This window comes from Physeter macrocephalus, unplaced genomic scaffold (assembly GCF_002837175.3).
Source record: "Physeter macrocephalus isolate SW-GA unplaced genomic scaffold, ASM283717v5 random_253, whole genome shotgun sequence".
NCBI lineage: Eukaryota > Metazoa > Chordata > Mammalia > Artiodactyla > Physeteridae > Physeter > Physeter macrocephalus.
This window is the reverse complement of record NW_021145539.1, coordinates 52,336-65,174: the sequence shown is the minus strand read 5'-3', so window position 1 is coordinate 65,174 and position 12,839 is coordinate 52,336. Positions and strand designations below refer to the sequence as shown.

The following is a 12,839-nucleotide window of genomic DNA, read 5'->3' as shown; positions in this document are numbered from 1 at the left end:
GCGCGTCCGGAGCCTGTGCTCCGCAACGGGAGAGGCCACAACAGTGAGAGGCCCGCGTACCGCAAAAAAAAAAAAAAAAAAAAAAAAAAAAATCCAGATGCATTTTATGATGAATGGCATCTCTGCACTGTATCACAGTTTAATTGGCAATAATTGGCAGCACTTTGTTTTTCTTAACAATGTATAAAATAGTGGTACAAAATCTTAGATTAGATGAAATAGGAATTTATTTTAAGGTGAATTAGCAAAAACTAGAACTATTATAGCCCATGAAAGCATCATTTCAGACAGAACGCTTAGGACAAGAGGGCTAAAATAGGTAATCCAGCACGTGCAGCACTGCATTCTTTTCAGCAAAAGTTCATAAAATTACTTCTGATGACACTCAGATCTGGCAAAAACTGTGAAAAGTGTTATACAAGTATAGTCAGTTCTGCTAACGTTTTTTATTTTATTAAATATATTTTAAAATATTTATTTGGCTGCGTTGGGTCTTAGTTGCAGCACACAGGATCCTTGTTGCCTTGTGCGGGATCTTCGCTGCAACACGCGAACTCTTAGTTGCGGCATGCATGTGGGACCTAGTTCCATGACCAGGTATTGAACCCGGGCTCCCTGCATTGGGAGCGCAGAGTCTTAGCCACCGGACCACCAGGGAGGTCTCGTAACGCTTGTTTTTAAAATGAAAATCTGTTCCAATGTGATTGATCTATTAGAACATAATGCAAATTTTGCCTTTGCTTATATACGGTTTTGTCTGTGAGAAACACAAAGTGAACACAGAAAACTGCACCCCACTGAACTGAGCCTTGTAAGAGTACACAAAATGCACACATCTCAAACACTGATGGCTACCTTGGCTCACTGCATATTATCCTCCAAAGTTGTGTTCTGCTCTTACTTCGCATTTGTAAACTTTTCTCTATATTAAAAAAAACTATTCATTCAACATCTGAAACATGTCTAAGCTTCCTGGCTCAAACACGCTAAGCAGTGCACGCAAACAGAAAACTTGTAAGTCTTGAAGAGAAGGCTGAAATAATAATAAAGCGTCTTGAAAGCAAGAAGAGAACATGTGATATCTCCTGAGCAACAGACATAAAGGATCCACAACAGTAACAGGGGTGGGAAAAAAGGAACATCCACGGCTGTAACAATTGCAAGAAGTGTTATAAAGTCAATACCAGCCAGGTATGAAGGAATAGAAGCAATGGAAAGATTTAGTGTATCGACTGAAAGCTGAACAGTAAAAAAAACTAAAAAACTGGAAGCTTTCTCACAAAGAGAATGACCTCTCTATACACAAAGACCACAAAAACACCACAGAGGTGGCTCCTCTTAGTGCTAGTAATGGCTGTTTTGGTGGCCTCAAACACTGCTGCAATTTCCAGAGCTCTCAGGTGTTGGGAGAAGACATGGGCACAGATGAAGATGCTGCTAAGGAATTTCCACTAGTGATACTGAAGTTAATTGGAGGAGGCCATACATTGGACCAAAATGTTCAGTTTTGATTAAATACGTATCTATCATAAAGGCACGCCTCGAAGGAACAACGTTTCAAAGGCAGAAGAACGTGCCCCAGGATTTAAGACTGCAAAAGACGATAATTTTGCAGAATCTTCCTTCTACCACTGCACAATAACACAAGCTGCAACTCTTCCGACACTCACTTCCACAAGTCGGTTTCAGGTCTTTCTAAGGTAAAGTGCCATATTTATTGTAATATCTATGTACTTCTTAACCATTTAATGCATGAAACGACAGTACTGTTTTTACTAGATCCTTATTTTTTTTTTTTTTTACTGTTTCACTGACAAAATTTTTAAGTGTTGTCCCCTTAGTCCCACATTTCCCGTAAGTCCTATGGTTTTCATAGTGCAATTTTGCATAGTATGGTGATTTTTAGGAATGCATGTCATGTTACGGCCAAACTGACTGTATCTTGTGAAGCAACTGTCTTAGCTTCCCACTCTCTAAATCTGTGCGTACGGAAGCTTCCTATCTAAAAGCAAAGAGGACAAACCCTGCCCTGAATCCTTTTGGACCCAGGCATGAGAAGTGTGACTTGCCGGTGGTGGATGTCATTCAAGCCTTTGCAGGAATCCACTGTGATGATGGTGTAAGAATACAGGCAGTCTCCTCCCTCCGGGGGCTCCCAGCAGTCAAAGAGCCCGGCCATTGTCAGCGGCCTCCAGTTGTCCCAGACTTTCTCCCAGTCCTCGGGGCCATCTGCAGCACCCATGCTCTCTGACTGGAAGCAAAATCCATGGTAGATTAGATACTCAGCAGCCACCTTCCCCCCTGCAGGTTGGGTACTATTACAGACTTAAGAGCATGGCAATCATTTTAGAAGTAATTCGGCTCATGCCTTTAGCATGGGTCCTCTTGATCCACTGTGTGGCAGAAGGAAAGAGGCCTGGTGGCAGATACTCACTGAAGCAATAGCTTTATGGTTCCTTAATGCTTTCACAATACAGTGTAAAACCTTCAGTGGATATTCAGGCCTTCCATGATCTGGATCATCATTCCAGCTTACAATTACACTGTTAACTTGAATTAAGCCCAGCTATTTCTTAATCATGCCCTCATGCAATTTCATGCCCCTGTATCTCGCAGAAGCAACTTTCCTCTGCCCCAAAGGTCCTTCCTTCCCTTTTTCATCATGCCAACTCCTACTTCCCATTTAAGATCCAGTTCAAGGCCTAGAATACAGAAAGCTGGAAAGTGTCACCCTCCACCCTAACAAAAAAAAAGGTAGAGAATCTAAATAACCGTAACTTAAACTCATCAGAGAACTGAGGTCACAGGGCAACCAATTAGCCTGAACTTTATGGAAAGACAGGGTCATCCAAGAGGAGATGAGACACCAGTACTGGCTTCCCAGTGGTAACAGAAGGAAAACAAGGCCTCCTTCACACAGCAGGTAAGAATTCAGATAAAATTATCAACAAATTGCTCGATGCAGAGTGTGGGCTAGCCTGAGGGCACAGAACCCCTGGGGGCTGCAGACATCAGGGAAGTTTGCCTCAGCTTGCAGACCACCCTCCACGGGTGCTCACGAGAGAGACTGGGGGCAGGAGACTGGACAAAGCTTCCTTGCCAATGCGTGCTAGACACGGGGAGCTGTTTTGCCTCAGGGATGGTGAGAAGCCTTACCTGGTCACTTCTCCTCTAAGGAACAAAAAGCTTAAGGGGCCAGGGAAAAAGTGATAAATCCTATTGCTCCTAAGAGACAGGTAAAGACCGCCAGAGACTGGAAAAGGGCAAAAGAAAAAAACCCTCTATGCCCCTGGAGAAGGAGCAGGATCACTGAGAAAGCCTGAGCCTGAGAGCCGGGGACACAGTTCTGCTTAAGACTGAGACTGAACCAAGACAATGGAGAACTCTCTCCACCTCCCTGTACACCAAATCACAAGCAACGGCAGTCTACTTCTGGGGGAGGGGCAAGGGCATGGAGAGATCCTCTCGAAGGCACAGGCTCAAAGGGAAGTAACAACAGCTGCAGGGAGCAGGGCTATTGAGGAAAACCCTCTGGAAAAACCAACGCTTACCCTAAACACAAGGTGCCAGCAGAGAAATATTTAAAGCCTGTGGTGCACAACAAAACCAAACCCAGTTCAGCTGCAGACAAGATCAACTCAACCTCGGACATTAACGGCCTAATAGAATAAACAAGGACTTCGCTGCTGGCGCAGTTTAAGAATCCGCCTGCCAATGCAGGCAACATGGGTTCGATCCCTGGTCTGGGAAGATCCCACATACAGCAGAGCAACCAAGCCCGTGCACCACAACTACTGAGCCCACGTGCCACAACTACTGAAGCCCGTGCGCCTAGAGCCTGTGCTCCGCAACAACAGAAGCCACCGCAATGAGAAGCCCGCTAAGAGCCCACATGCCGCAGAGCAACTAAGCCGGCGCGCCACAACTACTGAGCCGCGTGCCGCAACTACTGAAGCCTGCGCGGCTAGAGCCTGTGCTCCGCGACAAGAGAAGCCACCGCAATGAGAAGCCCGCGCACCGCAACTAAGAGTAGCCCCCGCTCGCCACAACTAGAGAAAGCCCGCGCGCAGCAACAAAGACCCAATACAGCCAAAAAAAAAAAAAAAAAAAAGGAATAAACATATCCATTTTCAGACATAAATATTATTGATCTCAGTCTCTGTCCTATCTATTACGTCTGGCAATCAATAAAAAATTATAAGACATACAAAAAGCCAAAAATAACCAATGAACTGCCAAGATAGAAATCAACAGGACCAGACTCAAGAGATTACATTTCCCAAATGCTGAAACTATCAGACAGGAATTTAAGTGTAATTACTATATATATATATTAGTTATGTATTACATATATATATATAACAGCTCTTATAGAAAAGGTAGACAACATGCATGAACAAGCAGATAAGCTATTTCAGTGAAACAAGAAAGAAGAGTGAACTTAAAAACAGGTCAATAAAAATCACTCAAACTGAAACACAGAGAAAAAAGAATGAAATATACAGAAGAGAACTTCCAAAAACTATAGGATAATATCTAACTGTCTAACACATATATAATTAGAATGCCAGAAAGAGAAGAGAAAATGCGGCAGAAGAAATAGTTGAATAGATGATGGCTGAGAATTTCAAAACAATAGGAAAGACATCAAACCAAAAATCCAAGAGGCTCAGCGAACATACCAAACACACAAAGACATAGACACAGACGTACACTGCTGATGATACCTTTTCTGTTTTGATTTGGGGGAAGTAGATGAAGTAGGGCTGCGTCTTGTTTGTTCCCTGACATCGCTGCCACTCATAGAAACCATCTGCTAAAACAACACAGCGCCTTCCCTTTCCCAGAGGCACCTGAGGGAAAACATGAGCAAGATATGGTCTTAGTGACAGAAACATGTTTCACGGACTTAAAATCTCAGATCTGCCGATGTGTGACCTCAGAGCAGTTAATTCCTCTGTATGTCACATTTCTTATGTATAAAGTCACACTTACACAGATGTTGAAAAGATTAAATAATGTATATAGCAGGAAACAGGCACTGTGGTAGCTAGTCTCCAAAGCTGGCCCCACAGAGAACCACGCCTACCAATATTCACATGCTATGTAGTCCTCTCCCTCAGTGATGTCAGGCTGGCTCTGTATGACCAATAGAACGCAGAAGAAGTGACGCTGTTATGATTTCCAAGGCAAGGTCACAAAGCCCTGCAGCTCCTGCCCTGCTCTCTTGGATGGTGAACTCTGGGTAGGCCAGATGCCATGTGAGATGCCTGACCACCTTGACACCCACTAGCAGGCACACGGAAAGGCCTCCAGTTGTTCTACTCATCCCAGCTGAGGTGTCACACGTGTGGGTTAAGAAGCCACCTGGGACATCCAGCTGTCATCTGATTAGAACTACATGAGAACCTCTGGTTGAGTAAAAACTGTCTAGTTGAGCCCAGGCAGCCCATGGTTTATTATGAGAAATAATAAACTGTTGTCTTGGCATGCTTTGTCACACAGTAATAAACAGAACAACACTCTACATTAATAACTGGAAACACACTTTGGAACTATTTCTCAGGTATATAAGGCACTAATAGTTCTGTTAGATAAAATAACAGAATATGTGCCTTTTCCCTAGACCAGCTACCTACCTTAAAGGACCGTTTCTCCATTATGGTATCACTACGACAGTTGCTAGTGTGGAACTGCAGCTTAGAAGGATCAGCTTCTTTAAACCAAGATGGGACCAAGCCCCACCGCATGGGAGCAATGATACGCTCAGATGAGTCTGCGCCCTGCCACGAAAAAGGTTAAGATCCAGTGAGGAGATCATAATGAGATTTAGAAAACGTAATTCAGTACATGCATTACATTACTACTAGTATCAAAATACAAAGAGGACTATTAATAGGGAAAGATTCTACTTGAAAACAATTTTAATGACGTATCATGATGTGAGTAATTTGAGTTCTCTAGCAATCATATTTATTATAATGTATGACATTCGGCTTGGGTAGGATGGGGGATACAAAGAGGTTTAATTTCTGTAAACTTTTAATTAGTGCCTACTGCAGGAGAGACATAGTACCAGGCCCTGCACTTCACACGGCCCCAGCTCTCAAGAAGCACACGTTACAGGCAACCATCATACGCAAAGGTACACGCTATGATTAAGGGATACACAGGGTAGTATGGGGGCACATGGAAGGTGCTTAACCTCAAAGCGCTTGCACTATAACTTGTGAGGCCGCACAGACATTAAAAATATGAAGTAATACGATACTATAGGCTGAGGGCCATATATGTGGTACAAGGAGTGTCAAAAAAGTTCAGTGGCGAGTGCTCTGTGAGAGACGGAATGGATAAGTATTATCAGCTCCTCGGGAGGGGCAGAAGGGGAGGGAATGGGGTAAGGTGGATCTTGGATTGTCTCCCACAAGAGATACAGGAATCAGACAGAGAAGAGATGGGAGGAAAGACCAGATATGAAATTAGGGGCCGTGTCAAGAATGTGCAGGAGGTGGTTTTGTGCAGCCAAGTTATAGCAAGCCTGAGGACGCTATTTTTAGGAAGGCCTGCTTACAGGACTGGCCCTCACTTAGGATCTGAGAACTTGGATTTTGAGTGTTTCCACCTTTCCCTAACTGATAAAGATGGTATACTGTGCCTACGTTGTGCAAAAAATGAGGTTTATGCTGAGCACCTGCTTTCCTTCTAGGAGTCTAGAATTTTGGTACTTGCTAGGCAGAGAGTGCCTACATGACCAGCCCCCAACAAAAACCTTGGGCCTAAGTTTCTAATGGGTTTCCCTGGGCAGAAACAGTGCACAAAGTTACCACATTTTTCACTGCTGGAGAGAAAACTTGCTTGGTGTGTCCCCCCACAGGAAGGAGAGACTATAAGGAAGCTTATGCATGAATTTCTCCAGATTTCTGTTTGTTTCTTTTCCCTTGCTGATTCTACTGTGTATGCTTTCACTGTAATTAACCTTAGCCACGTCATATGCTGAGTCCTTCGAACGCATCTCCAAATGTGGGGGGAGTCTTCGGGCCTCACCCTCAACACATGGTTGTTAAACTCTTTTGGGGTAACTGGCCCCTTGAGAATTTGATGAAATCTACAGATTAAAATGCACACACACACACACACACACACACACACACACACACTATTCTTATGGTGTACTACACTGTTGGAAGACACCAGTGAGCAGAGAGTGCATTTTAGGTTCTACTAGGGTGGTACAGTAGGTCTGGTGACAGTAGTGAGAATAAAAGACATTCAAAAGATAGAAAGAAAAAAAAAAAAGAAAGAAAGAAATTGTGGTGTCAAATGGACAAAGAAAACAGGGATGATTAAGTTTTCAGGCCCAGAAGCCTGAAATAATGATGGTGCTATTGAACAAAAGAGAAAAATCCAGAAAGAGGTTTGATGTGGGGAAAGATCACACGTTGAATTTCAGATAACAGTGGGAAGTCTGCGGCAGCTTAGAAAAACGGTCCCAAAGTCTTTGACGCTTCTCCCATCAAGAGCTGTGTGGGGGACCTGTGTGCCCTTTTCTTGAATCTGGACGGACCTGTGACCTGCTTCCATCCAACAGAACATGGCACGAGTGACACTGCAGGATTTCTAAGGCTAAGTCAGAAAAGGTTTTTCAGCTTCCTCCTTGTTTGCTGAGACAGTGCCTTCGCTGCCCTGAGCTGCCATATAAGAAATCCAGCTACCTTGGTGAAACAGCCAGGCTTTGTGGAGAGGCCACGTGTAGGGGCTTTGGTCAAAAGCCCCAGTTCAGAGCCAACATCAACTGCCAGATAAGAGAGTGAAGATGGCTCTAGATCAGATGTTGGTAAACTTTTCTCTAAAAGGCTAAATATTAAGTACCGTAGACTTTACAGTCTTTGCTATAAACGCTATTATAGGGACAGAGCAGCCATAGACAATAGATAAATGGATGTTGCTCTGTCCCATAAAATTTCATTTACAAAAATGATCAGAGGGCCCTAGTTTTCTGCCTCCTGCTCTAGATGATTCTAGCCCCAATGCCTTCTCAGCTGAGGCCCCAGACTCCAGGGAAGAGACAAACCATACCTGCAATGCCCTGTCCTAATTCCTCACTGGTGAACATAATATAAAGGTTGTTCTGAGTTAGTTCTGGAATAAAATCCACAGACAAAGGTTTACTATGTCCAACAAGCATGTGGAATTAAAGCTTAGGAGAGAGGCAGCATGGTATAGAGAATGGGTCAGCAAACTTTTTCTGTAATGGACCAGACAGTAAATATTTTCGGCTTTCTGAGTCCACACAGTCTCTGCTGCAACTCAACTCAACTCTGCCACCGTTGGTAGTGTGAAAGCAGCCAAAGAACAAGTGAGCATGGCTGTATTCTAATAAAACTTTATTTATAAAAACAGGCAGTGAGCCAAATTTGGTCTGAGGACCATGGTTTGCCAACCTCTGGTATAAAGGAAAGAATACGGCCTTTGTAAGAAGACCCTGGTTCAAAAGTCCCTTCTCCGCTACTTACGAGGTTAGATGTGTGGCATGGAATAGGCACACTAATTGCAGTTTAATATTTTTTGAGGTTATGATGAAAAAGAAACAGCAAAATCTTCTATACAAAGGTACTGGTAAAGCCATTAGGATAACGTTTCTTAGAGAGCAACTAAATCACAGGATCAAATATGGGGTTACAAAAACAAATAGGAGAAATGAGGAAAAAGTGCAGTCCAACAAAAAGTTCCTAGAGAGATAAAAGCAGAATGAAAAAAGTTGAAAGGATGGAATTCCAAGAGGGGAATTGTCAGTAGTAGTGTCTGAGAAGGGCTTCCCTTTTTTTTTCTCTTAAATTTATTTGGCTGCACCGGGTCTTAGTTGCAGCACGTGGGATCTTTAGTTGCGGCATGCGGGATCTAGTTCCCTGACCAGGGATCGAACCCGGGACCCTTGCACTAGGATCGTGGAGTCTTAACCACTGGACCACCAGGGAAGTCCCGAGCTTCCCTTTTGTTTAAAGCTAATTCCTCCACTGTGCTCTTCACAGGATCCTGTCCCACTTCTTTCAAAATCTTGCCTATATTAGTTAATCCCCTTGCCATACAAACACACACACACACACACACACACACACGACACAGAGCCATTCTTGTTATACAGTTGCCATGAACACTGAAGTAGGGAACACTGAACTGCAGCTCTTAGGGGAAACACCGTTAATATAAAGTTGCCATGAACACTGAAGTAGGGAACACTGAACTGCAGCTCTTAGGGGAAACACCGTTAGGTTGCCAGGAACCTACAGTGACAACATTTTCAACAACTGATCGATATACAACCTTGTCTTCTGTGTGTTTTTGTTTAACATATTTATTATTATATGTTAAACTTTATTTAACATATACTGTTGGTTCATTAATGTTGAATTCATGACCAGCAGCCACAGTAACTCAAGCCTGAACGAAGTGTCTCTAACACAGGTATTTTCTCTGTAAGACATATTACGCCCTTCTTGCATTTAGGAATTCTAGCCTGCTTGGGGACAATTTTAAACACTAAGATCACCAACAAAAAGCATAGAAATGCAAAAAACATGGCAATAAACAGATCTCAAAAAAGACACTTGTTTATAGTATAAAAAGTGAAACAAGAAAGTAGAACTTCATCTTACTTGATCTCAGTTAGGAATACGTATTTGGGTAACTTGAATATTTCACCACTCTGTATGTCCACGAATGACTACAAAAGCATCATGAGTATTATTTTGGGGGTTACAAAGCAGGCAAGTAGGCAAATTTACTAACACAGAATCTACGAAGAAAGAGGATGAATTGTATGTATATATACATATATACATATATGTGTTTCTTCCTCCTTAAAGACAGAAGCAGCCTTTAAAACCAATAAATGAGCTCGCAGGATAACTACGGAAAAGGTGGCCCTGGAAGAAATGGTAGGGTAGAGAATGAAGGAAGAGAAAGCATGTGAGAAAACACAGAGCTTTTGTAAATCCTCTTTCCCTTCCGGAATCAAATGTGTCAAACGTGCCTTCCAAGCAGAAGGGCCCCCTGTACAAAGCATAAATGAAAGTAAGAGAGAACATTATCTCACAGCCAACTAAACAATCTCGCATCAGAAATTTACAAGACCAAACTCTAAATCTGAGGTTCTGGATGTGGGGCAATTCTGACACCGCCGCCCCCACCTTCACTTCACCAAGCCCAGGGGTGAGGGCTGGCTCACTGGCATGGAATGGGTATATCGAATGGGCATTTGGCAATGTCAGGAGTCATTTTTGGTTACGATGACCTAGGGAAAACTGGCATCTACTGGGTAGAGGCCAGTGACGTTGTTAAACATTTTACAACGCACAGGTCAGCTTCCCACAACAATTATCCCACTTAAAATGTCATTAGTGCCAAGGCTGAGAAATCATGCTCGTACAAATTCCACTGATCACCTTTAACCTGAGTGTGTTCAATGGACAATTGTAAACCAAACCCCAACACAGGGCTGCCCCATACTGGGAGCAAGGAATAGAAAGCGGCTTCTAAGCCAAAATACTGAAAATATTGCTCAATATTAGTCATCTTTTCCTGTACCCTCTTGGACTTGTAACCTGAACAGCTGGTAGCACTGGGGGTAGATAAATGAAAGAGGAAGTAATTTGCAAGTCAGTGGCTTCAAATGCAAATGTTACAATCTATACACATGTGCTGACATTGATGATATGGATTAGTGATCTGAAATAGTTCTATTTTCCCTTTACAATTTACTATTTTCATTTTCAGATAAATGAAACCTCAAATATTTATCAAAATTAGGAAACCATAGCAATCTTTATAAAATTTATTAGAGGTGTGGAGTCAAAACATTCCATCAGCAAACTGACACCACTGACAGAAGAGGAGGGCTATGCTGTGCTTAGGGGCTCCACCTTCCCCATTCCTAGTTCCAGGAAGTATCCACTGGAGTGGGAACAGTGGACTGGACCTCGGTACCAGCTCTTCCCTCACTCACTGGGTAACCCAGGACCACTCACAATCTTTCTACACTTCTGTCTTTACATCTGTTAAAGTTTTCTTCCAGCTAACATTCATTCTATAATTTTAATGACGTGGTACAAAGAGAACCAAGGCTAAAAAATAAGAAACCTCAAACAGTTAATCCTTTCTCTTCAAATTATACCTCCCTCTGAAACGTTTTATTTTTTCCTTTCCCAGTCAAGGTTCCCCATGATATTGATTTTATTTTGATTTGCCTCTCATTAAAAAAAGTTTTTTTAGTTTCAACAAGTATTCATCCACTAAAAATGGCTCGAGAATAAACTATTTCATGTAAATGGCTTCATTCAACCAAAAAGATCAAAGTCATCTGGGTTTTTTTTTTTCAAAATAATCTGATCCCCATAATGGAAAAATGAATCTTTTTTGACTACCATATTATCACTACAGTTCTGAAGAGTATGCAGCAGGGGTATAATCAATTGTATCAAGTGACTTAAGCATTATGGATCAGACAGAATAAAAATCCAGGATGGAAACAATCAGGATTTTAAAAAACATATCAAGGATATTTAAAATATTTAAGACATGGAAAAACTACTAATTTCCGGAATGAAGCATTTTTATTACACTGCAGGTATGCATGCATACAGACACACCCTCTCTTTCAGGAGATAAAGCCAAGAACCAAAACATGATTCTAAATTATCGGCCAGTCCAACACTACAGAAGTAGATTCTACAGAGATAAAGAATGCAAATAAACTTCAGAATACCAAACCAAATACCTCTGTTCCTAGCTTCAGTAAAAGACAAACATAAAAAGACTGAAGGGGCTTCCCTGTTGGCGCAGTGGTTGGGAGTCCGCCTGCCGATGCAGGCGACACGGGTTCGTGCCCCGGTCCGGGAGGATCCCGCGTGCCGCGGAGCGGCTGGGCCGTGAGCCATGGCCGCTGCGCCTGCGCGTCCGGAGCCTGTGCTCCGCAACGGGAGAGGCCACAACAGTGAGAGGCCCGCGTACCGCAAAAAAAAAAAAAGACTGAAGACGCAAGCAGAAAGAATAGAAACTTAAACGTTCAAGAAACGTCAGAGGTGTTTTTAGACTAGCTAGTCTAAATCCTACCCTAAGGCCAGAGATTCTGACTTCGCTGGACTCAAAAGGGGCATGGAAATCCTTTTTTTTTTTTTTTTTAAGATATTGAAAAGTCTCTGATGATCAGTGAGGTCGGAAAGACGCTACCTTAAAGCGTTTTCAAATGCATATGAACCGGGCAGGCCCCAGGGCTGGAACGCCTCGCGCACAGCAGCACTCAGCTGGGGCCCCAGGAACAGTGACCCGTCCCGGAGGCGTCAGCACAGGCGCAGCGACGGGCTTAGGGCAGGTCAGCGCTCACCTTCTCCACGTGCAGCCGGGACAGGAGCACCGGGCTGCTGGACTGCGGGCTCTTGTTGTACGACGGGCAGTACCGGTCCGGGTCCCTCCACTCTGGGAGCCGCCGCTGGCCCTGCCGGTCCCGATAGGCGCAGGCCCGGGCGAGGACCTCCTTGGGCAGGTGGCAGGACGTCCGCCCGCACATCCTCGGCGCTGAGAACACCGCGGCCCTGGACGCGAGGACGGGGTTCGAGCGCCTCAGACGCGGGTCTCGGGCCTCGGCCCCCAGGGTCTCCCTCCGCGCCCCGCCCCGCCCCACCCTACCCCCACCCCAGGCCCGTGCGCCCGGCTCACAGGGACACCTCCCGCCCCGCGGCCCGGCCGGGCGAGGAAAGGAAGCTTCTCGGCCGGGAGCTCCCCCTGCCTAGCCGGCCCCCGCCGCCCCCGCCCCCCCCCCCCCCCCCGCCCCGCCCCCCCGCCCC

At 44.2% G+C, this 12,839-nt stretch overlaps 1 protein-coding gene across 1 annotated transcript in view; it reads right to left on the bottom strand.

The window, feature by feature from the left end:
* The window catches only part of HMCES (5-hydroxymethylcytosine binding, ES cell specific), a 16,774-nt gene extending 4,187 nt beyond the window's left edge, over positions 1-12,587 (bottom strand). Inside the window, exons 1-4 of the mRNA XM_024117294.3 lie at positions 12,380-12,587; positions 5,640-5,783; positions 4,728-4,853; positions 2,070-2,251 (exon numbers count right to left, since the gene is read on the bottom strand). Of these exons, the coding sequence (XP_023973062.1) occupies positions 2,070-2,251; positions 4,728-4,853; positions 5,640-5,783; positions 12,380-12,562 (635 nt within the window). The 5' untranslated portion in view covers positions 12,563-12,587. The remainder of the gene's footprint in view (positions 1-2,069; positions 2,252-4,727; positions 4,854-5,639; positions 5,784-12,379) is intronic.
* Positions 12,588-12,839: the final 252 nt, after the last annotated feature.